Source organism: Helicoverpa zea, chromosome 27 (assembly GCF_022581195.2).
Source record: "Helicoverpa zea isolate HzStark_Cry1AcR chromosome 27, ilHelZeax1.1, whole genome shotgun sequence".
Taxonomy (NCBI): Eukaryota; Metazoa; Arthropoda; class Insecta; order Lepidoptera; family Noctuidae; genus Helicoverpa; species Helicoverpa zea.
Window position 1 is genome coordinate 6,331,654 of NC_061478.1, and position 23,278 is coordinate 6,354,931.

The following is a 23,278-nucleotide window of genomic DNA, read 5'->3' on the forward strand; positions in this document are numbered from 1 at the left end:
AATATTTCCGTTGCTTTTGTTTTCTGCATGCTTTGATGAGCACGCCGTCACTTGCGAGGGAGTGGCACGAGCCAAGATTCTGTTTTATTTATCCTGAGATTGTTATTATAAACTACTTTACGGGGTAAAGTACTATTTGTACTGTTATATAGGGCAGCCATTGAGTTAGTTAGTGATAGATAACATTGCTAAGTTATTGGGCATTACAATAAAAACATATTAAAGTATAAGTAAATAAATAACAAATGTACGCGTAATGTATTCCACAAAGTAACGCGTGAATCGATAGTTAATATCCTACATCTTAATATACCCCAAAGCGATAGGTGGCTACTTTAAGACCACCGATATCTACATCTTTAAAGCAGAAAGAAGAGTTTGTTTGTTTACTTGAACGCCCTAATCTCAGCAACTACTAGACTGATTTGAAAAAATCTTTCAGTGTCTTTCAGTCTTTCAGTATTATCGATGTCATAGGCTACTTTTTACCCGGGTTCGTGCACAGATTCTCACGGGGTACGCGTGAAACCGCTGGCAGAAGCTAGTATCATATTTACATATCGAAAAAAACTGCCATTATAAATATAAATCTTATAACTACAATAACATGTATTGTGATTGTCACAAAATCTCCCAACTCCAACAGATATATCTGAAGCTATTTACCCCGTGTGCGCCGGCGCATGCGACGCGCCATCGCGTGCGTTACCACGACATACTTCACTAAGACTAATCAATATCGTAGATAGGACACAAGTATCTGCATCTTACTGCCTCGTTGGTCTGGTGGTCGCAAGCGCAGATGCTGTGTACAAGGTCTCGGGTTAAATTACCGGGTCGGGCCGAAATCGCTTTGCGAGTTTTAGAAACTTCCACTAGCCCGGAGCTTGGAAAAATTATATCTTCACTAGATAGCAAAGTTGCTTTCTCTGTCCCTATATCCCTATATATGCTTAAATCTTTGCAACTACGCAACGAATTTCGATGCGGTTTTTTTTTAATAGAGTGATTAAAGATGAAGGCTTACATGTATGTGTTACAGCCATAGTGATTAAATCGATATTATTCATAATCACTGGTCATTATGTACAATACCCAAATTGACCTGAAAATGTGATGAATTAATCACTTTATCTGGATATTATTCATAATAGCTGGTCAAAGTTAGCCAAAGTAATAAATATGGTATAACCAACTTACTACTGACTAATTTTTAAAAACGGTTTAAGTTATTGTCGACTTTTCTATGATAAATCATCAAATGATTCCTCCCGCTGTGGGTTAGCAGCGTGAAGGAGTGTCAGACTGTTAGTGAATGTCTTCCTGGAGCGCGTGGAACAACGCGCGCTGCCGAGTCGGGCCCGTGTCTTCTAAGAGACGGAAGGACGATGAGCCACCCGAAACTCACCGCCCACAGACCCACGCCTACGATGGCGGGGAGACGTCACTCGACACCCGGGTCGGGGCGCCCCGGTGCCTTCCACGTCCATGGCAGCAGCTGGGATGAGAGGTGTTAACTTCTCTAGCGTCTGCATGAGACGAGGCATCCTATTACCTCTCACCCCGGACCATGGCTTGAATCAGGGCCGGGCACGAGAGGTCGCCGCTGCTTATTGCCTCGACGAGGACACGGCGGTGCCCTTCCCAGGCAGGGCACACCAGGACTGTGAGGATCACCGTGTCCTCCGGGCCGTCCGTATATGGGCCCGAGCCACACCTCAAAGAGGGGACTTTCCGCTACTATTATGGCGTACCCTGCACTGGGCTAAATGGCCTTTTTCGAATTATATTAAGGTCAGCTACCAGACACGTAGTTAACATGAAATAATAATGTTTACCTACTTGTTTTATTACATTATCCAAGTCTATGGAGATATTATATAAAATTGCTAGTTAATGTGATTAATTCTGTGTCAATTATCACTTTATCCAAATTGAGTGGATATTACAAATAATAGTTAGATAATATATATAATATTCAGACTTATTACTTTGGCTGTAACATATGCATAACATCCATTAAATAGCATTGCACCCTTGCGAAGTCGGGGCGGGTCGCTAGTTACTATATAATAAAGCTGAAGAGTTTAGCCCGATTTGGAAAAAAATCTTTCCATATTAGTTAGCACCATTTGTCGAGGAAGGCTATTTATCCGGGTTATCCCAGGACGCAGGTGAAACTGTTGGCGGAAGCAGTTTTCTCTTTAAAAATGTCCTTTTTACCCCGCTGCGGGTTAGCAGCATGAGGGATGTCAGACTCTACTGACTAAAACCAAGCATGTTCCTTCTTAAGCCCTTTATGTGCCAGGGCCGCGGTAACTCTTTCAAAAATCCCGCAGCACGTCCAAAATGTCCTAACTATATCGGCCATTCAGAGAATGCGTTCCTGACACGTCGCGATTGAACTGACGACGTAACTACATTCATTGATTATTGATATAATAATGTTGTTTTAATGCTCCTCAATTGTTAAAACGGTAAACAACCAGCAAAAATATTTTTATCGTAACTGCAACGCCATTGCAAAGTTACGTCGTCAGTTCAATCGCGACGTGTCAGGAACGCATTCTCTGAATGGCCGAACTATACCACCTAAATAATCTATGCTACTAATTTATGTAGGTCCGTCACTAGAGAGAGCTTAATGACGTGATCTATGCTAGCATATAATAGCTCAACTTGTATGATTAATTTGCTAAAACACGCGATCTTGATTTGACAAGCGCAACGACACTGAGTTAAAGTGCCTACAATTCTTTTACACGCAATATATCATCGTAAAAATGAATGTTTAAGTGCTTACACATCGTTAAAGTGGGTATTGATTGACTTAAATTCGTCATTTGCCTAGCCAGTGTGTAATATATATAAAAAAAACAATATATGTTAAAGTAAATATAAATATAATGCTAAAACAATAATATAGGTATACATCATCATCTCTCCCGAGCCTTTTCCCGACAATGTTGGGGTCGGCTTCCAGTCTAACCGGATGTGGCTGAGTACCAATGTTTTACAAGGAGCGATTGCCTATCTGAACTCCTCAACCCAGTACCCCTTGGTAAGTCAGGTGTCAGACTTACTGGCTTCTGACTACCCGTAACGACTGCCAAGGATGTTCAATGACAGCCGGGACCCACAGTTTAACGTGCCCTCCGAAACAGTCATTGGTGTCCAAGATATACTTAGAAAGTACATACAAACTTAGAAAAGTTGCATTGGTACTTTCCTGGCTTGCAATCGAACCTGCACACTCATCCTTAGAGGTTCTTTATCCAGGCCATAACAAACTCTGAAAAAAAAAAAACCATTATGACTGCTATCATTAATTTGAATTATATCCACTAAAACATAACACTCGTTTTCGTGGATACATCGAGAACAAAAGACGGTGACAACAATACAGACAGACAGACCGTATCTTGTATAATGTTACTCATTGTTTATATTGAGCTACTGTTTAATTGGAGCGCGATATAACTGGTAGGTAATGTAAAGTTCACTTGCTTTATGACTTGGTTACTGGTAAAGTCGCTGATAGTCTATTAGGAACTTATCTGGGAGATATGCTATAACATGTGGTTTTACAGGTCTCGGATAGCAATATCTGGCGGAAATTATGCTTGTAATTTGCCTTTATCTGGCAGATAGCAATAACTTCTAGATAACTAACTGACACTTTATCAGTAACACTACAGCCATCTTGTCATACAGAGAAGGTGTGAGCGTTAACGAGAAGTTTTTTTCAGCTATGTTACTATATATCATGTCAGAAGTATATAAAAACATTTTTCATCCCACCATCTCGGAAAGAGTAGTTTTACCCTTTGATATCTGAGCGCAAAAGCCGTTTTTATCCTCTAGAGCGGCAAAGTGATTTGAATTTAGAACATCGCGTGCAATACTCCATTTGTGACAATCTTGATAAGACTTCTCAAACAAATACATATTAAACAAATAAAATAGTGCTTAAAATAATTATTCAATTAATTAATTAATTTTTATTATTGTTTTTACATAGATTTTTAACCTCGTTTCATTTTTAAACTGAGTTTTCAAATAAATGAACTTTAATAGGCTCTTCTTTTTAATTTGATACTCGCGCGCCATTTTGTTTTTTTGCATTTAGTAATTTCCTCGATGAGGTGGGATGAAAAGTTACGTGTTGCACTTGAGTGCAAAGATTTTTCACCTTGTGCTCTTTTGATTCCCTCGCTATCGCTCAGGATTCTAATTATTGAAACACTCGCTACGCTCGTGTTTCAATTTTAGAATCCTTCGCTTGCTCGGTCATCAAAATTGAGCCCGCGGTTAAAAAGCAACTTTGCACTCTTGTATAACAAATAACTAATGTCTAACCAATTCATTAGTGGACCCTGGATCCGCCCTTGACGAACCTGCACACTCGTACTTGAGAAGCAAGTGCACTAACCCATGGCCTATTTCATGTAAGTATAAACTTAAAGTAAATATTGGGGTTATTCCCGCTCGGTAACACCCTTTCGTCAACACTGTTGACGATCGGGAAAAAAAAGTTTCGTTCGTTCACAGTGTCCATGAATGCTGGTTTTTATTTTTAAAATATGGAAATAAAATGTCATGGATTTTTTAAATGTTTTAATGGATTATGTTAGATCTTTTAAAACACAATTAACTAGAAAATAAAAGTGGCCTTATCATGTGCATAATAACCATTTTACACTAAAATAATAAGTAGCGTTCGTCAACTGTGAACGAACGAAACTTTTTTTTTCCCGATCGTCAACAGTGTTGACGAAAGGGTGTTACCGAGCGGGAATAACCCAAATATTGAATACCTACCTATCTATCTATATACACTAATGTAAAAAAGAGGATTTTTATTTTGTTTCTTTGCACTGTAAAGGCTCCGAAACTGCTGAGGCGATTTGAAAAAACCTTTCACTGTTGGGAAGCTACTATAACAAAGGCTATATTTTATCAGGAAACAGGCAGTAGTTCCCACGGGACGCGGATGAAACCGCAGGAAAACGGCTTGTTTGATATTTTATAGGTTTACAAAATGAAAACACCAACAAATAAATAAAATATTGCTTTATTTACTTACTAAGTACTGTATATGGGTTTTAATTAAAATAATTAATACTATTAACAGAAATGGTACAAATATAGCTAACAATCTTTTAAATTAAAACTGAGTTCTACTGGCAGTCTAATTGTCTATTTGTTTGTAGCTGAAAAAGGCTGAACCACTTTAGATGAAACTTGGCATGAAGATAAATCTTGTTGGTATATTATATCCAGATGAGTATAGTAGCTAGTTCTCTCAAATGCCGGTCAATTTTAAAAATGCCAACACCCCTTTTTTGGTTTATATTGTTTAATATTTAAACTGATGATTTATGGTAATTTATTATATTTATGGTTTTCAGTATTTGTCATTAAAGCTGCAACAGAAATACATTAACTGTGATAATTTCAACTGTCTAGCTATCACGGTTTATGAGATACAGCATGGTGACATATGATTTGCGGACCCAAATTACCATTGCCCGGGTAACTGGGTTGAGGAGGTCAGATAGGCAGTCACTCCATGTGGCACACTGGTTCTCAGCTGCATCCTTTTAGACTGGAAGCCGACCCCAACATAGTTGAGAAAAGGCTCAGGAGATGACAAGGATCCCGTGTTACTTTGGGTACTCTGAAAAAACTTTATAACAATATTTATGTTTGATTAGCCTCTGCGTCACTAGCTTCAATACTTCTATCATTTTCAACAATAATATTAACCCGTCTTCTAGAAGTATCAATATTATGTCTACGTTTCATATGCTTCTTAAAATTAGACCCATTCGTGAAATCTCGCTGACAATAAATACATTTATACGGTTTCGCACCCGTGTGCTGTCTCAAATGTAAATTCAAACGTGTTTTAAACCTAAACGTTTTATTACAATATTCACAAACGTAAGGCATTAAGTCCGTGTGTACTATAGAGTGGGATTTTAAGTGTCTTTTTACTCGGAAGCTTTTTCCGCATTGTTCGCAGACAAATGGTTTCGCACCAGAGTGTAAACTGATGTGGGATTGTAGATTTCCTCGAGCACGGAACGTCATTTGACAGAATTCACATTTGAAAGGTTTCGTGTCTTCATGAGTCATCATATGCGTACTCAAAGTTCCTTTAGTGAAGAACATCTTACCGCATATGTGACAGGAGAAATCACGGCTACGTTCCGTGTGTACCAATTTATGCTGTTGTAAGTTACTCCGGGATTTGAATTCCTTATTGCAATGTTCGCATTTCAATTCGTACTCCTTTTCACATTTTACAGCCCGTTTTCTGAATGGTTTTGCGTATAATATTATGTGATCTTGCAATAGTTCTTCATTTTCGAAGACAGAACCACAGTTTTGACATGTCAGTCTGTATGCGTTTGAATGCGACGTGTTTCTATGCTTTTTTAAATAAGCTGCCATAGTAAATAACTTGTTGCAAAATTCACAGCAGTATCTAAGTAGTTTTTTATGTGTACGAACATGGTTAACAAAAGATTTGTAGTTATTTACCACTTTACCGCAATCGGAACACTTGAATGTGCAACAACGGGAATGTATGTGTAACGCATGTAACCGTAGAGACATTATGTTCTTACATTGAGCATCGCAGTCAGCACATCGGCACATGTACTCGTCCCAAGTGAGAGACGCACCCTGTTCTATCTCATTTGCATTGTTTTCAGTATCCAAATCAGAGTTGTACCTTAACTTCTTTTTCTTTTTAAGCTTTTTCTTCTTAACAGACATGTATAAAGGCGCGTCAGAGTCAGTACTGTGAAAACCATCGGAGTTTTGGAGTATATTTTCAGCACTTATTCTCTCCACTTTAACAGAAGCTAATTCTAACAACGAATTAGGGTCTACAATCTGCAATTCCTCACAAATTTCAGGTTTAACATCTCTTTTGACGTCCTGAAAGTCTTCCCAGTCCACATTCACGGGTTTTCCCTCATTATTTTGTAACTTTTTCACCTCGGAACACAAATTTTCTTTATCATCTTTATTTAAGAAAATCTCGTTCAATTTTGTTTGTGCGGTCCTCACGTTGTGTAAGAAGGACCAAGTACGTTCTAATAAGTCGAAACATGAGAAACAAATGCTTTTTGGAAGAGTATCTGTAGTTGAAACATCGATATTTATCCAGGATAGTTTCGAAGCTATTTTGGAATTGATTCCGACATCGTCGTCTGGGGAAATTAACGTTTCTTTGTTCGTTGGTTCGGCGCACAGTCGGCAGAAGGCTTCGTCTTCGTCACACATTGTTATTTATGAACTAAATTTACTTCATTCGATTGTAAAATGTATATTTTTCGGAAAAAATGTGAATGACTTCAATGATAAACAACCATTTTGACAATAGACGCGTTAGTGTTGCCAAGAATGTGTTGAGAGAAAATCTTCTACGAGATCACTTAACGCTTGACTTATTTAATATTTTTACTTTGCCCTTTATTTAACATAAGCGTTAAGCTGTAGCGTTTTTAATATGAATGCAAAAAAACGTCACACATCAATAGTGCAGACTAAAAAAAGAACGAAGTGACTTGAAGTTACTCAGTTAATACTTAAAAGTTATCGTGATACTACGATCAGTTCAAACGATATTAATGTGTAACTAAATTAGTTTGTTAATCGGATTTTTAATATATTTAGTAATGATAACAAGCTATTACAGTTTACCAATATGTAATTTCCCGATGTTTCATTTTGAATTAACATTTAGAAAGTATGCTTCAAAACTAGCAACACTGAATCAGCATTTACAAGCGCCATCTATTGTATTTTCTTTGCAACAAGTGTTTTTATTTTGACCAGTTGTTTTCTTTCATGGATACTAGATGGCGGTATTTTAAGAATGATAGATGGCGGTATTTTAAGCGTGAAAATAAGCAAGCGATTGTTTAATTTAGTTTAGGTTTTTTTATTTCTTTTCCCATAACAGGCACATTTTTTTCTTAAATAAAATATTATTACAAGAACTATAATATATTATGATCGGATGATGATGTAGGCATTTAATTTACAAAACATTCGTAAGTTATAAACTGCCCTTCGATACATACCTATTTACCTAGGTACTTATAGTATAAATAGTTTTTTTATACCTACCTAGTGCTTTCTTAAACTTTTATACAAGAAAATAGGGCCGAATGCCAGTAGAATAAGTTCTGCGTATCACACAAAATGATACTATCAAATAACATAGTATCAATTTATTTAGATTCACAGTGGTCTGCGAATAACAATATGAACGACTATGGAATACTGAATAAAGCCTTCATGCCAATGACCTTAGCGATCTTTTACATAACATTTAGCATCATGTATAAAAATATCTATGGAGGTAGGTATAGGCATATATTTAAATCTTCTACTAAGCACATACAATATTTCATACTCAGATTTGTTTAAGTATATTTTGCCTTAACTGTCTTTAGTTGAACCTTTTGTACAATCATGAATGCTAGTTAAAATGTAAAAAAAAGTCGGGAAGGCAAGTGGCTATTTCATTACTAAGTCATAATTGTGAGACAGTAAGTAATATTAATCACTTTTCACGCCCACCTTTACCTACGCTGAAAAATATAATTAGTAGGTATTAAGTACTTACCTACTTCTGCAATAATTTTGAATATTTACCATTAAGCAATAGATAAGTATCCATGCTATATAAGGGGTCAAGATTCTCATATTTTCAGACTTTACATAATATCAACTCAATGATAAATGTCTATAATTTTGAAACTAAAAATAGTAAAATTATGCACACGGATTAAAATCTGTAATTTAAAAAGTTATTTTTAATGTGATTGCAAAATGGATGGGTCGGCTTCCAATCTAACAGCATGAAGCTGTGTACCAGTGTTTTATAAGGAGCGACTGCCTATCTGACCTCCTCAACCCAGTTACCCGGGCAACCCAATACCCCTCGATAAGACTGGTTGTCAGACTTACTGGCTTCTACCCGTAACGGCTGCCAAAGATATTCAATGACAGCAGGGACCTAACTATGAGATTTTAAATTAAAGTTATTTTCAAGTTATTCCGATGATAATATAGGTAATGATTTTATAAATCAAGTCACGGCTCAGAAAAATACCTACATAGGTAGGTACATCTGACCCTGTTTTAAAATTAAAATACATCGTGCCATTTATAAAATGAACACTATTTATGTGATTTTTAAAAAGAATTATGTATTAAATCCACATAATTATCTTTGCATTGTAACTTCTCAGCCTGTTGTGGTTTCAAAATTGCTCAACCGTTTAAGGCGCGTTCCCGTGCAAAACGCAGCGGCAGTCGTTTTTTGTGCAGTTTTTCGAAGTCAACTTCTCTTTATTCAATAGCAATACCTTCTAATAAAAAACACATTAAATTTCTATATAATCTTGACTCCAAAATGGTAGTTTTCTTTTTTTTTCTAAGTATCGTAATGTTTAATTAGAGGGTCACAACGAAACCACAGAAATGAGAAATAATCACTAATAAGATGCATCTCTTCGTAAAGTATTATTTTTATTTGCTACCTAAACTAATAGATAGGTAATTTAATAACGAACATTATGGTAATTTTATTTTTTTCAAAACACGAACATTTTATTTTATAAAAATTTTAAATAATGAGCGTTCTCGCTACGTATTTCTTGCGCCGACTTTGTATGGCGCAGAGGCTCAAGGTCATTTGCTCGGGGTACCGTCTTAAGATGAAATTACGTTTGCAGTATCGAAATACCTGTGAGGAGCTTAGGATAGCTTACGGGGTGGCGGAAGTGGTTTTGCAAATCGTAATTTGGAAAGTCCGTCATAAACTATTTAGGTTCCTATAGTCTTTGCAGTCCGTGAATGGGTGACCATCTTGTCGTGATTATTACCTCCGAGTTTCGAAAAGCACGATAAAGAACAATATCAGGTTTCGGCCCAATCAACTTTTAAAACTAAATTCTCACGGACAAAAAGTTCTTTACTACAACAATTTCAATATAAAATACTAACTTCTTATAAAATATTTAATTGTTATCTAGAACTTTTCGAAAAAAATATCATTTTATCATTTTTCGAAATAAACTCCAATTTACAATGTCTGAATAATTTGGTTTTGAGAAGTTCAATGCAAAAGTGGAAAACATAGAAAAGCTTCTGACATTAAACTACACAAAAAACTGTAAAAATTTTCACTGTCCATGAAATATTTTTATTGAGCCTAAGTTACTATGGACGTCTGACATTGTTCTTTGGTAATCGTTACTGGTAGTGAGAAGTTGGAAAGTCTGGAAATCAAACAGTTCATCTTGCAAGGGATGTCCAGATAACTGGGTTGAGGAGATCAGATATGCAGTCGCTCCTTGTAAAACACTGGTGCTCAGCTGCATCCAGTAAGACTGGAAGCCGACCCCAACATAGTTGGGAAAAAGTTAGGCAGATAAGATAAGTAAGTACAGTATCTTAGAAATAACGGTACTTTTGGTAGGTATTTTGTACGTAAATTGTCGAAGTCTCAACGTGCTGGCATTTTTATTACATTGATGACGTAGAATAAGTATACAATATATCTATAGGTATCTATATTATGAGAATCAATCAATCAATAGTTCGTTTGTTAAATTCTTTCAGCGTTAAGATAGTCTTTTTATCGAGTTAGACTTATCTGTGTATATGTGTACAATACTAATATTATAAAACTGAAGAGTTTGTTTGTTTAAACGCTCTAATCCCAGGAACTACTGGTCCGATTTGTAAAATTGGTTAAGTTTCAATTGCTTTAGATACCTAGCCCATTTATCGAGGTAGGCTATAGGCTAGGTACTTATTATCCGGGTTCGTGCAGAGGTTCCCCCGGGATGCGGGTGAAACCGCTGGCAGAAGCTAGTAGGCTAAGGCTTTATAATTTTTATGTATGTGCGGGAAGTTCCCTCATTTGGCACCTTTCTTAACGTTCTTGAAGTGATTTGCAAACCAACTTCGTCTTTTAGCCGACTGCGACGTACGAGGCAGCAGTCCAGCAGTGAACGTTTTTCAGCTTTGACGACGATGGCACCTTCTTCTTCCTCCTGCCCTGTTTCCTGCACCTACTTAACTTATAAAAACGTATTCTTCTTTTCAATTGAATTCCAAAAATCATTTCCATAAAGTAAACTTTAATATTTAATATACCTTAAACCTCTAAGTCTGATACATACTATGCTGAAAATCCCATCAAAATAAGTTCGACCTGCGAACCAGATCAAAATGAGAAACTCCTCTTTTAACCAATATAAAAATCTTGATTCCAATCAGTTTTCAGTCGGTCTGATACCGGCTAAATATCCGATCTTTGTAATGTGCGCACTACCATACATCTTCATACTGATTTATGAGCCCAAACAAACTATCGGAAGACTAAAAGCTTTCAGTTTGCGAGAGGTTTTACTCTTCTGTAAAAAGTAGATATATATTTTACAGTTCAAAATAACGGGTTTTTCACGTGATCATTGCAATGCAACTTAATGCAGATAAATTGGGCTATTACTATAATTGCATTATTAGTATTTATTATATTCTAAACACGATTAAATGTAGAGTTATTGTGTATCTGTGTGTATTTATATTCGCACGGGGTCACTGATCTTTTGGCTAGACTTGTAGACGAAAATGAGTAGCGTTTGTAATATATTTTTTTGTGAGTAAAATATTTTTAGGTAGTGGTCTTGTGGTTATATAGCTTTTGAAGAAAGAGTGTGGGTTCGAAACTCAGCAAATAAATACCAATATCACTAATGTTTATTAGTGTATTTTTGACAACATTGACATCGTACAACCGTATCGTTTTTTTATGTTTTTAATTACACATAAGTTGTGAAAAGTTCAGCGGTCTAGCTATCACTCTTTAAGAGATACAACCTGGTTACAGACGGACAGACGAACACCGGAGTCTTAAGCTATACCTTTCCATTTTTATCCCTAGGGCGTAGAACAGTGACTATTAAGGTAATCTGTGGTAGAACTTTAAAAATTGAAATTTATGAAAATACATTCTCATCTCAATAGGTATAAACGTAAGTTAATTAACCAACTTTCAGAACAGGAGGAGGTTCTCAGTTCTTTTAGTACTTATCTTATTTTTTTTGTAGGATAAGTTTTCCAAACCAAAAAAAAAACAAAAGGCGACTCCACTAATCCGCCTAGATTACAACAGTCAAGATGACTCACTTTAGGGGTCTAAACGCTAAGATCTAGACTCCAGATTATTTCCGAAACATACCTAACTTTTAGAAAAAACGGTAAAATAAAAGTTCAAGTGCATCTCAAGTCGTTTTATCAAGATTTCTTTGTACATCTCGTGTTTTTTTTATGTCATTTGTCTAGATTTTTTTAGTGTGTTTTAAAACTAGAAAGACGTGATTCAAATAATATTTTTTACCATGTCTTTTATTCATCATTTTTGGGGGTCATGAAATTTGAAAGGCGACATGGTAAGAAAGAATGTTGCTTGTGAGATGACGGCAGATAGAAGAGTGTGGAAGAAGAAAACATGCTGCGCCGACCACAAATAAAATTGGGAGAAGGGCAGGAGGATGATAATGATAAATAAATAAAGTTTTTAAAATCTATCCTTTTAAATATTGCGCATTTGCCCTCTTCTCAACTGATTCGATTTAATTAATTCTTTCAGTATTCGTTGGCCTATTTATCGAGGGAGAATAGGCCAACGAATATATATACTACATAGGCTTCATTTTATCTAAAGAAGTTTCCCCAGAATTTCCCCAAATTACAGAATGCGGTCGAAAACGCTTTTTGATTTAGAAACATGTACTAAATCACGTAGTCACGCTACCTTACGTCGTCATATCACATTAAAAATCTCAATCGTCCTAAAAAAAATCCTGAATCACTTCGAAAAAGATTACCCAAAGAAATTATTCTTAACACGAATAAAGGCAAAAAACCTACAGACCCCATTACAGTTGGAACAATAAAAAAAATCCCGTAAATTTTACTAAAATATCTCATTTAGTCATTCTGAGCGCGTCGTCGCGCGAATTTTCGACGCGACTGTGTAGGTATATAACAGTTTTTCTAACTGTTCAAGTTATTTATCACCCTTGGATATCTGGATTAAGGTTTTTTTTCTTTATATGTACCTACTTAGAATTTTAAAAAGGATATTTTTTTCTATCATCTGCCTAGACTTTGCTAACCACTAATCTGTCTAACCCCTTGTATTGGGTTGCCCGGGTAACTGGGTTGAGGAGGTCAGATAGGGCAGTCGCTCCTTGTAAAGCACTGGCACTTAGCTGCATCCAGTTAAACTGGAAGCCGACCCCAACATAGTTGGGAAAAAGGCTCAGAAGATGATCTGCCTAGACTCTGCTCAACTATGTTGGGGTCGGCTTCCATTGTAATTGGATGCAGCTGAGTACCAGTGTGTCACATGGAGCGATTGCCTATATGGCCTCAAATTCAAAGTCAAAGGACAATGCTATTCTTTGTATGGAAGTTGGGCTCAAGTGTTGCCCACAGTAACTGCATAGTGTATTATGTTCCATAGGCTTATATTAGGTCCCAGACCAAAGCATTTCGAAATCTATCCCGGGAGTCCTGAGAAAAACTGGTTTGACTCTTATTCAATATTACATAAAAATAAGCTTACGAACTCTTAACTATTCCACTTTTATTACCTTAATTGAAATGAATTATATTCATTGACAAATACGAGGTATTGTACACGACAACTTTTTGTTAACCGACTTCCAAAAATGGAGGAGGTTCTTAATTCATTTGTATTCTTTTTACGTTTGTACGTGCATAACTCCGTCGTTTACCAATTGATTTCAACAATTATTTTATTGTTTGTAAGGGCTTACTTCCTCAATGGTTCATTTGTCATCCGGCCCAGGGTCTGGTGATGGAACCTCTAAAAAAATCGGGAGCGACTCTGGAAAAATTGTAGACACAAATCGAGTAAAACCTTGTCATTCGGGTATATGTGTCAGACACCACAAAACTGTAAAGGTTAAGATCTGACCTGACAATGGAGACGACAGAGAGACGAGGGAACTCCTCAATGGTATCTACTAACTACCTCATGTTCGAGCTTATTTTATTCCTCTTGATAAGATTTTTCTAGAAGATAGCTTATTGCGCAGGCACCTTGTAGATTTAAACCGTAAATTCAAAAATATTGCGGTAATTGCCTTTTTTTTCAGAAAATCATTGTCAGTTCTTATTAGAATCCAACGCTTTTAGAATTTATTTGAAAATCACAGTAAAAAAAACCCATTCCAACATTTTCCAGCACTGGATCCTGACAGCGAGATCCTAAGACTTATTTGGCAGAAAAGTCTTATCAGATTAATTTCTCGGGACCCCTGGGACCGATTTCAAAAATATTTTGATTTCATGTTTAGAGTGAAGTAAAGAATCTATTTCAATCACTCCCACTACTGGGCAAATGGCACAGGCTTTGTGAAGCGATTGTTCATGTGGAATATAAGAACCGGTTTTTCACCCGGACCCCAGGGACCGATTTCAAAAATATTTTAATTTCATGTTAAAAGTGAAGTAAAGAATTTACTTTAACCACTCCCACTACTGGGCAAATGCCAAAGACTTTGTTAAGTGACTATCTAAGGAGAACATTTGAACCGGTTTTTCTCGGGACCCCTGGGACCGATTATAAAAATATTTTAATTTCATGTTAAGAGTGAAGTAAGGAACCTATTTCAATCACTCCCACTACTGGGCAAATGCCAAAGACTTTGTTAAGTGACTATCTAAGGAGAACATTTGAACCGGTTTTTCTCGGGACCCCTGGGACCGATTATAAAAATATTTTAATTTCATGTTAAGAGTGAAGTAAGGAACCTATTTCAATCACTCCCACTACTGGGCAAATGCCAAAGACTTTGTTAAGTGACTATCTAAGGAGAACATTTGAACCGGTTTTTCTCAGGACCCCTGGGACCGATTTTAAAAATATTTTAATTTCATGTTAAGAGTGAAGTAAGGAACCTATTTCAATCACTCCCACTACTGGGCAAATGACATAGGCGTTGTAAACCGACAGTTCATGTGGAATATTAGAACCGGTTTTTCTCCGGACCCCAGGGACCGATTTCAAAAATATTTGGATTTCATGTTAAGAGTGTAGTAAAGAACTTATTTTGACCACTCCCACTACTGGGCAAATGCCAAAGACTTTGTTAAGTGAATATCTAAGGAGAACATTTGAACCGGTTTTTCTCGGGACCCCTGGGACCGATTTCAAAAATATTTTAATTTCGTGTTAAGTGTGAAGTAAAGAACCAATTCCAAACACTCCTACTACTGGGCAAATGGCTCAGGCCTTGTCAAGTGACTCTTCATGGAGAATATTTGAACTGGTTTTCCTCGGGACCCCAGGGAGCGATTTCAAAAATATTTGCATTACGTGTTCAGAGTGCACTAAGGAACCCTCTGGAACTACTCCCACTGCTGGGCAAACTATGAGCCCAGACCCTGGCATTGTCCTTTATTTATTTTTGTATATAAAATAAGCCTATGAGAACTCTTACGAAACGTCAAGGTTCCACGAAGTTTGTATCATGAAGAAGAACCGGCAAGAAACTCCATAGACACTCTTTTCAAACTCTTAACCCAGTTCCCTTTAACAGATGTTTTATAAATAAAATGTTTTAGTATGTCATAGCATCTGTGTATATAGTTTAAGCCGACCCCAAAATAGTTGGGAAAAGGCTCGGGAGATGATGTAGCACCTGTATAATGAGTAGCGTCAATAAACGCTTGACGCGGTCGATCCGTGGATGGGTGAACCTGTCAAAACGAGTTCTTCCGTGTTACTGAAGGCACGTTAAACTGGTGGGTCCCGGTTGTCATTTGAACATCTTTGACAGTCGTTACGGGTAGTCAGAAGCCAGAAAGTCTGTCAACCAGTTTTACCAAGGGGTATTGGGTTGCCCGGGTAACTGGGTTGAGGAGATCAGATAGGCAATCGCTCCTTGTGGCACACTGGTACTCAGCTGCATCCTGTTAGACTGGAAGCCGACCCCAACATAGTTTAAAAAAGGCTAGACAGGATGACGATGGCACCCAAAATCCAGAAAATTTCACTACCGAGGGGAAGCAGAATGGACATGAGTACATAGGAAATGGCTAGCCAAATAGTAAAAAGTCCTTGATGAGCTAATAAAGCAAACGTGCAGGATTCTATAGAATGTGGTATCAATGGGTAATGTACTGGTGTTTTTGTTAAGGCATTTAGTTTTCACGTCACATCGCTATGAGACTGCCCAAGCCAAGATCAATGTATGGTTAGCAGAATAAGTAGTATTTAATTTTTGTAAAGTTCTTTTTTTTTTTTTAAAGGTATGCAACTTATTATCTGTTGAGGAGAGTTGAGGAGATGTGAAGAGTACGAAATTAATATTATAAAGTAATAAATATACTCATGTGTATTTTTATGATTATAAAGACTTTGTTTCTTCGTACGCGCTAATCTCAGAAACCATTGGCTCGATAAGATTTTTTTCTTGTAGTGAAGTCAATAGTAGTCGACTTCGGAATTTTTAGCACAGCTCTTCGGCAATAAATATACGAAACGAATAAAACAAGGATGCCAATAAGTAGCCAATATTGTAATTGCCAATTTGTTTGCTTTATAAGGTTCATATTGTGTCTAGACTCTAAAATGTACCACCTGTATAACATATGGAATGCTAATGAAATATCGAGTATTTTGTGCGAACTCCTTATAATTTGACATAAATCTATTTGCAGGTATTTACAATATTTATAATATATACCTATATATTATTTCTCAAAAATACTGCACATGTTAATTCATAAACCTTCTATGCTATTACACCAGCGAAAAAAAAAACCTATACAAAAAAATAAAAAAACAAAAAAAAAAAACACACATTTTTCTGCTAACCCTACAAAAATCATTGCGAATTCCTCAACTGAAGTACAGCCCGGACATTTATAAAAGACGTCCACTTCACCCGCAGTGCCCATAGAGACATATGCGCCAACCCCGGTGTCACCACTAGTATACAGTGCTTCATACATTATATACAGTGACTTGTGTTTGTGAAAAAAAAAACAAAAAAAATAAATAATTGGTGAGTCATTTTCTTTGCAATCAAGTGTAGTCTGACACCAGTCTAACCAAGGGGTATCGGGTTGTCCGGGTAACTGGGTTGAGGAGGTCAGATAGGCAGTCGCTTCTTGTGGCACACTGGTACTCAGCTGCATCCGGTTAGACTGGAAGCCGACCCCAACATAGTTGGGAAAAAGGCTCGGAGGATGTGAAGTGTCTTTGTGTAACTAGCCGTTTTCACCCGCGTCCCGTGGGAACTACTGTCCATACCGGGATAAAATATAGCCTAACTAACTTTAACTTAACTTTATTATTTTTTTTCTTGTATGAGAAGAGACAGCATTCCTTGGGTCAATAAAATACCTACTCACCATAGTTTTTAAATTTCATATTATATACATAGATATGTATATAAAACAGATCTAACCAGTTTATTGTAGAAAAGTTGGTTGTGGTATGTTTATAAGGAATTCTTTTGTTTTCCCATAATATACTTCTTAATGGAAAATATTATGGAATGAAAATGATTATAAAAGAATACTTCAGCTATAATGGCTAGTGACCTGCGAATATCAGGATCTACATACTAGTGGATTGTGGTGCTCCTATTAAGAACGCAGTCTTTTTAGCCGGCCGACTGAAGGCCCGTTTTTTTTTGTTGAAAATTGAGCATTCAATCAAAGTTTTTAGTCGGTCTGATAATGGACAAATACCTCATAGTTGTTACGTGTGTGTTGTCATCTTCATACTGATTTATGAGCCCAAAACAACTACTATCGGCCGACTAAAAGTTTCAAGTGCGCGCGCTCTAAGTGTCAAAAAATTTTAATTATATTATGTGAATTTGTAAATCACTTATTTGTGGGTGTCAAGTATTTCAATACAGTGTATCGTAAATGTACCTCTTCTGAGCAATCGGTTAAAAAAAAAACAAAAAATATATAGGTTTGCTGCTTTGCGTTTTGCTGTGTCAAATACTTCGCTGAATAAGTTTTTAAATTATTACTTAGGTAGTAGTTTGTAGACAATTTTTTTTAATGAAAATCTTCATTCCTATTAAATCATTTTTGCGTTTAAGGTATCTGCAGGTTCTATCGACAAATTATCCAAATTCTTATTTGTATACAAAATGAAATAAAGTTGATTTATTTATTTATCTAAATAACTCCTTACCATTTTACCAGGGGATCCAAGATGGCGTCTCTTCGAGTCAGACATTTCGTCATATTGCTTATGATGATGCACATCAATGCTCAGCTCGTGAGGAAGGTGGAAAAAGATGATGAGGTCGTCATCACTGCATTAAGGGTATGTTGATTTTTATATCTTTGACTAGTTCGTTTTGGTAAGCGGTTTCACCTGCGTCTCTTGTAAAATTTTATTTACTAATAACTCAGCAATATTTTTGAATATAACTTCCAAAAATATAAATAATATAATATTATAAAATAATATTTTTACATTTTGTTTTTTAACAAAGCATATTAGCTTCACTTGTCTATGTATGTAAGAAAATCTTGGAATCTTAATTTGACCCACTTCCCGGCCTTCGATTAAGATGAAATTTTGCACACGCCCTGAGTTCTAATGACAATACATGACTGTTTTTTAGTTTTTTAAACTATTTTTAAATATACGTTTAGACTGGAAGTCGACACCAACATATTTATTTTGCCAAAATGGCATAGCGACCTGCGAACTTACTTAGTACTAGTTGGCTCACAAGAAATACATTTTTGTTTTTGTGAGATGAACTTAGAATTTAATATATTTTTCCAGGAAGCGACAAATCAAACGAAAGCGGACACCTTGAACTTACCAGCAAATGCTTCTTCTATCCGGGAAAATATCACTGACACTTTCAGGTGAGTATTTTACTTTTATCTCCAAAACTGATGGACTGATTTCATTATTATCTTTCTGTTATTTCCCCTTTTTATTTATGGTCTGCGTAGCATGTCTTCTTCTTCAATACAGACTGACGGTCAAATCGGTCTGGCAACTTTTTTTAACCGACCTCCCAAAAAAGAGGATTTCAATTAGGATATTTATACATAACATTATGTTACCATAAACATAACATATTGTAACATTCAGGTATACATATGTTCTTTTCTTTTGTCACCAATTTTTCGGTCGTTTACAGACTTATTTTTTTTTAAACATTATATTGAAATAAACGCAGTCTTACCAAGAGGTATTGGGTAGCCCGAGTAACTGGGTTGAGGAGGTCAGATAGGCAGTCGCTCCTTATGGGACATTGGTGCTCAGCTGCATCCGGTGAGACTGGAAGTCGACCCCAACATAGTTGGGAAAAGGCTCGGGAGATTATGATGTTTATACAAATAGTTCTTTTATTTTGTCATATCTCGGTCGTTTACTTGAACAATACTCGAACAATTTTCTTTTTAACATAATATTGAAATTAACCCCTTTTTTAACGACGTTAAAAATCATCAAATGACCCCTCCCGTTGTGGGTTAGCAGCGGCGAGGGAGTGTCAGACTAAAAACCGTCGTGTTCTGTCGTAGGCCTTTTAGGTACCAGGGCCGCGGTAACTCGCGCGAACAATTCCGCAGCCCCGGCGGGCCTTGGCCCTGCTGGGCCCCGCTGGGGTTGCTGACATCTCTAAAATTAACCCCTTATTTTCTCCAACAGTTGTGAAAACCGCACATACGGCTATTACGCAGACGTGGACAACGATTGTCAAGTGTTCCACGTGTGCCTCCCCTCGCAGACTCCCTCCGGACGCAACGTGACATACCGCTGGAGTTTCATCTGTCCCAGCGAGACTGTGTTTAATCAGGTAAGAAAAAGAGGCGTTTTGCATACAATTAAGGCTAATTATACAGTTACATTGATCGCGTGCTGACTATCAGTGCTGACGGCCAAAAAAGTATGGATTCTACGCTGCGTTTTTGAATAACGCGTAGCCATCAGCGCAGACTATATATGTTTAGACAAATGGCTCGCGTAGCTGTCAGCACCGATGGTTTGGGTGACTGCAAAACGCACCTAAGCGATTTAAAAAAGGAAATAGGCACAGATGTTTCAGGCTCAGTTAATTCGTTAATGCGTGAAAAATCAATCAATTTCATATATGATTCTTCTTAAGCAAATTCTTGTAGAGAGACAATCAAATACCATATAAGGGTCCAGATTTGGAATGCACTGTAAAGGAGTTAAGCTTTGTTGTTTTGAAGGTTTCAGACGATTTTTAGACAAAGTGGGTCTTACATATCACGGAGATTGCATTAATTACCGTACACAAACAATTATATTTCACCCGCTTTCGTGAAATGAGACATCTATAGATAATTCATATTAAATACCTTCAGTGTTCTGAACTTGGATCAGTACTATTAAGTATAATTAAAGGAATCTTTTAACCATCAAAAATAAACCAATGACCATTTGCTAAACTTCACAATCATTTCAAACTCACAGGAAGCCCTAACTTGCACGCGACCGGCAGATTCAATCGATTGCAAAGACTCTCCCGATTTCTACCATCTCAACATGGAAATAGGCAAGGAAACAAACAAGACAGAAGAAGTAGCAAACAAGAGAAAAATCCAAAAAAGGAAGCAAGACAAGAGAAGAGAAAACTTAGTCATGGACAATATGATTATGGGTAATTTAGGTAAAGATATGAACGAAGAAGTAAAAGACCATTTAAAAGGTGTTGGGTTTGCAAAAAGTGATGAAAGTAGTCCAGTGCTGATAGAAGCAGTTATAGAGACAATGGATCCTGATGTGGAAGATGCAGAGTTAGAACAGAGAAGAGAGGAAGAAATGGATAGACTGATTATGGAGAGAAATATGAGAAATGCGAGAAATATGAAGAGAGGTTCGTTAAGGTTTAATGGTGATGTCTGATTTTTGATTTTCTTTTGTCATTGATTACTGTTATTGATCGGTAATGACAAAATGATTGTATTCTTCGGTGTATTTTTTGGACTTTATTTTGTAATTCTGAGAGATTAATGGGCATATAACTTAAAATTACTTTCGAATAACTTCTGCCAGTGGTTTTTAGCGATTTCTGTGGAAACATCCCTTAACCTGATAAAAAGTATATGTTATTCTTTTCACCAAAATCCATCTAGTTGTTTTTGCGTGAAAGAGGAACAAAGATCCTTTCAACTTTCGCATTTATATAATACTAGCTACCGCCCGCGGCTTCGCTCGCGTAGAGTTCGGTTATATCGCGATTCCGAGAGAATTCTTCAAAACTCCGGGATAAAAACTCTCCTATGTTCTTTCTCAAGGTCAATTCTATCTCCGTACCAAATTTTATTAAAATCATTTCAGTGATTTAGACGTGAAAGCGTAACAGACAGACAGACCGACAGAGTTATAATATTAGTAGGGATAAGTAGGATTTAAATCAAAATTCTAGTTCTATGAAAGTCCAATCAATGAAAATAGTCTACATCATGCCTTAGCCTAAGTTTTGAGTGGCCAAGTGTAAACTAAGTTATAATAAGTTAGTTCTAAGTTAATGTAAATAGAGAAATTGAAGATTAAATAAATGATATTGTTCATTTGTGACGAGGGCGTTTTTATTTTGTTTGTAAGTTCCCACATCACTGTTAGGCATAGTTTCACTGTGGGCTTCGGCCTCCTATCACTCAGAGAAGGTTAATAATTGATCCGCCACATAGGATATACGAATTAAGCAAGACAATCATAGTTTTAGGAAGTCGTGGTGGCCTAGTGGGTAAAGGACCAACCTCTCAAGTATGAGGGCGCGGGTTCGATCCCAGGTCAGGCAATTACCAATGCAACTTTTCTAAGTTTGTATGTACTTTCTATGTATATCTTGGACACCATGGACTGTGTTTCGGATGGCACGTTTACTGTAGGTCCCGGCTGTCATTGAACATCCTTGGCAGTCGTTACGGGTAGTCAGAAGCCAGTAAGTCTGACACCAGTCTAACCAAGGGGTATCGGGTTGCCCGGGTAACTGAGTTGAGGAGGTCAGAGAGGCAGTCGCTTCTTGTAAAGCACTGGTACTCAGCTGAATACGGTTAGACTGGAAGCCGACCCCAACATGATTGGGAAAAGGCTCGGAGGATGAATCATAGTTTTAGTAAATTGCAAAACATATCATAGTTTTATAACTCACAATTAGGCTCAAACCTTTTTATATTTATGACTATAGCTAGAATGAAACCTATAATTTTTGACGTTCATAAATGCTTGTAGAGGTCTAAATGAAATAAATAACTTTCACTTTATTTACTTGCACCTTGCAATATGAACCTATACTCCATTATTGAGTTAGCACTTAACAAGATACACAATCTTGACAAGACTTTTTATTTAAACCTAAAATTAAGCTAAAAAAACAATTTAAAATCAATGTAAATACGATAACAACAGTAAAATGTAATCTGCTGCTCAAAATATTTCGGCATGTTTTTATACCTAATATGGCTCTGTGTAAAAAGACCTATCAAGATGGTTTTTTTACCTTGGTGGATTGGTGGATAGTTTCAGTTTAGTGCCGTCTCAAATGGAATATAGAAGAATTCTCTTGTTACTTTCGCAGATAACCGCCCGTTCCATAAACTAGCCATAAGAATATAGCTCATTGGAAAAATCTAATTAATCCTTATCTCTCAATTACAATTTCTACGGTCGGTTTCAATCAAATAACTGACTTTCTAATCTGAAATTAGTATCCAATAGAACTAACCGCCATTTAAAACATAAAAAAAAATGTCATGAACTAAGATGTTGGTGATATTACTAATTTTATTCACAAATGTTCTCGCTGATAGTGACGAAGATAAATACGTGGACCTTTTACCAGATGATGAAAAGAGGGAGTTCTTAGAAAGAGTAGCGAGGAGGATACTTAAAGATGTGCAGAGTCAAGAGGATAAACAAAACGCTAAAAGTGGAGAACAGCAAGATGAAGATCTGGAGAAACACAATGAATACATCAAAAATATTCTTAAAGAAGAAACCGATAAAATCAGAAGAAGTAAGGCTGAAGATTTAAAAGATAAATCCAATGAGAAAGAACTAGGCGTCAAACCTTTGGGAACTGAAAAAATGGCAACTCTTGAAGAGCCTGATCAAGATGCAGTTGATCTGACATTACGCAATGATAGAAGAGATATCGGTTTAGAAGACGAACATTCT

The 23,278-nt window shown here is 36.6% G+C and overlaps 2 protein-coding genes across 3 annotated transcripts; one reads left to right on the plus strand and one right to left on the minus strand.

Moving 5' to 3' along the window:
- The first annotated feature begins 3,453 nt into the window (after positions 1–3,453).
- On the plus strand, positions 3,454–21,358 carry LOC124643435. 2 transcript variants are annotated; one of them, XM_047182422.1, is made up of 6 exons: positions 3,454–3,483; positions 4,371–4,448; positions 18,307–18,430; positions 18,902–18,987; positions 19,781–19,928; positions 20,570–21,358. In XM_047182422.1, the coding sequence occupies exons 2-6, from the start codon at positions 4,435–4,437 to the stop codon at positions 20,999–21,001; spliced, it is 804 nt and encodes a 267-aa protein (XP_047038378.1). In that variant the 5' UTR covers positions 3,454–3,483; positions 4,371–4,434; the 3' UTR covers positions 21,002–21,358. The 2 variants fall into 2 exon arrangements, with proteins under 2 accessions (XP_047038378.1, XP_047038379.1); XM_047182423.1 differs by lacking the exons at positions 3,454–3,483; positions 4,371–4,448 and adding an exon at positions 17,000–17,144.
- Positions 5,059–7,404, minus strand: LOC124643434 (zinc finger protein 493-like). Its single transcript, XM_047182421.1, has one exon. The coding sequence runs from the start codon at positions 7,297–7,299 to the stop codon at positions 5,704–5,706; it is 1,596 nt and encodes a 531-aa protein (XP_047038377.1). The 5' UTR covers positions 7,300–7,404; the 3' UTR covers positions 5,059–5,703.
- Positions 21,359–23,278: the final 1,920 nt, after the last annotated feature.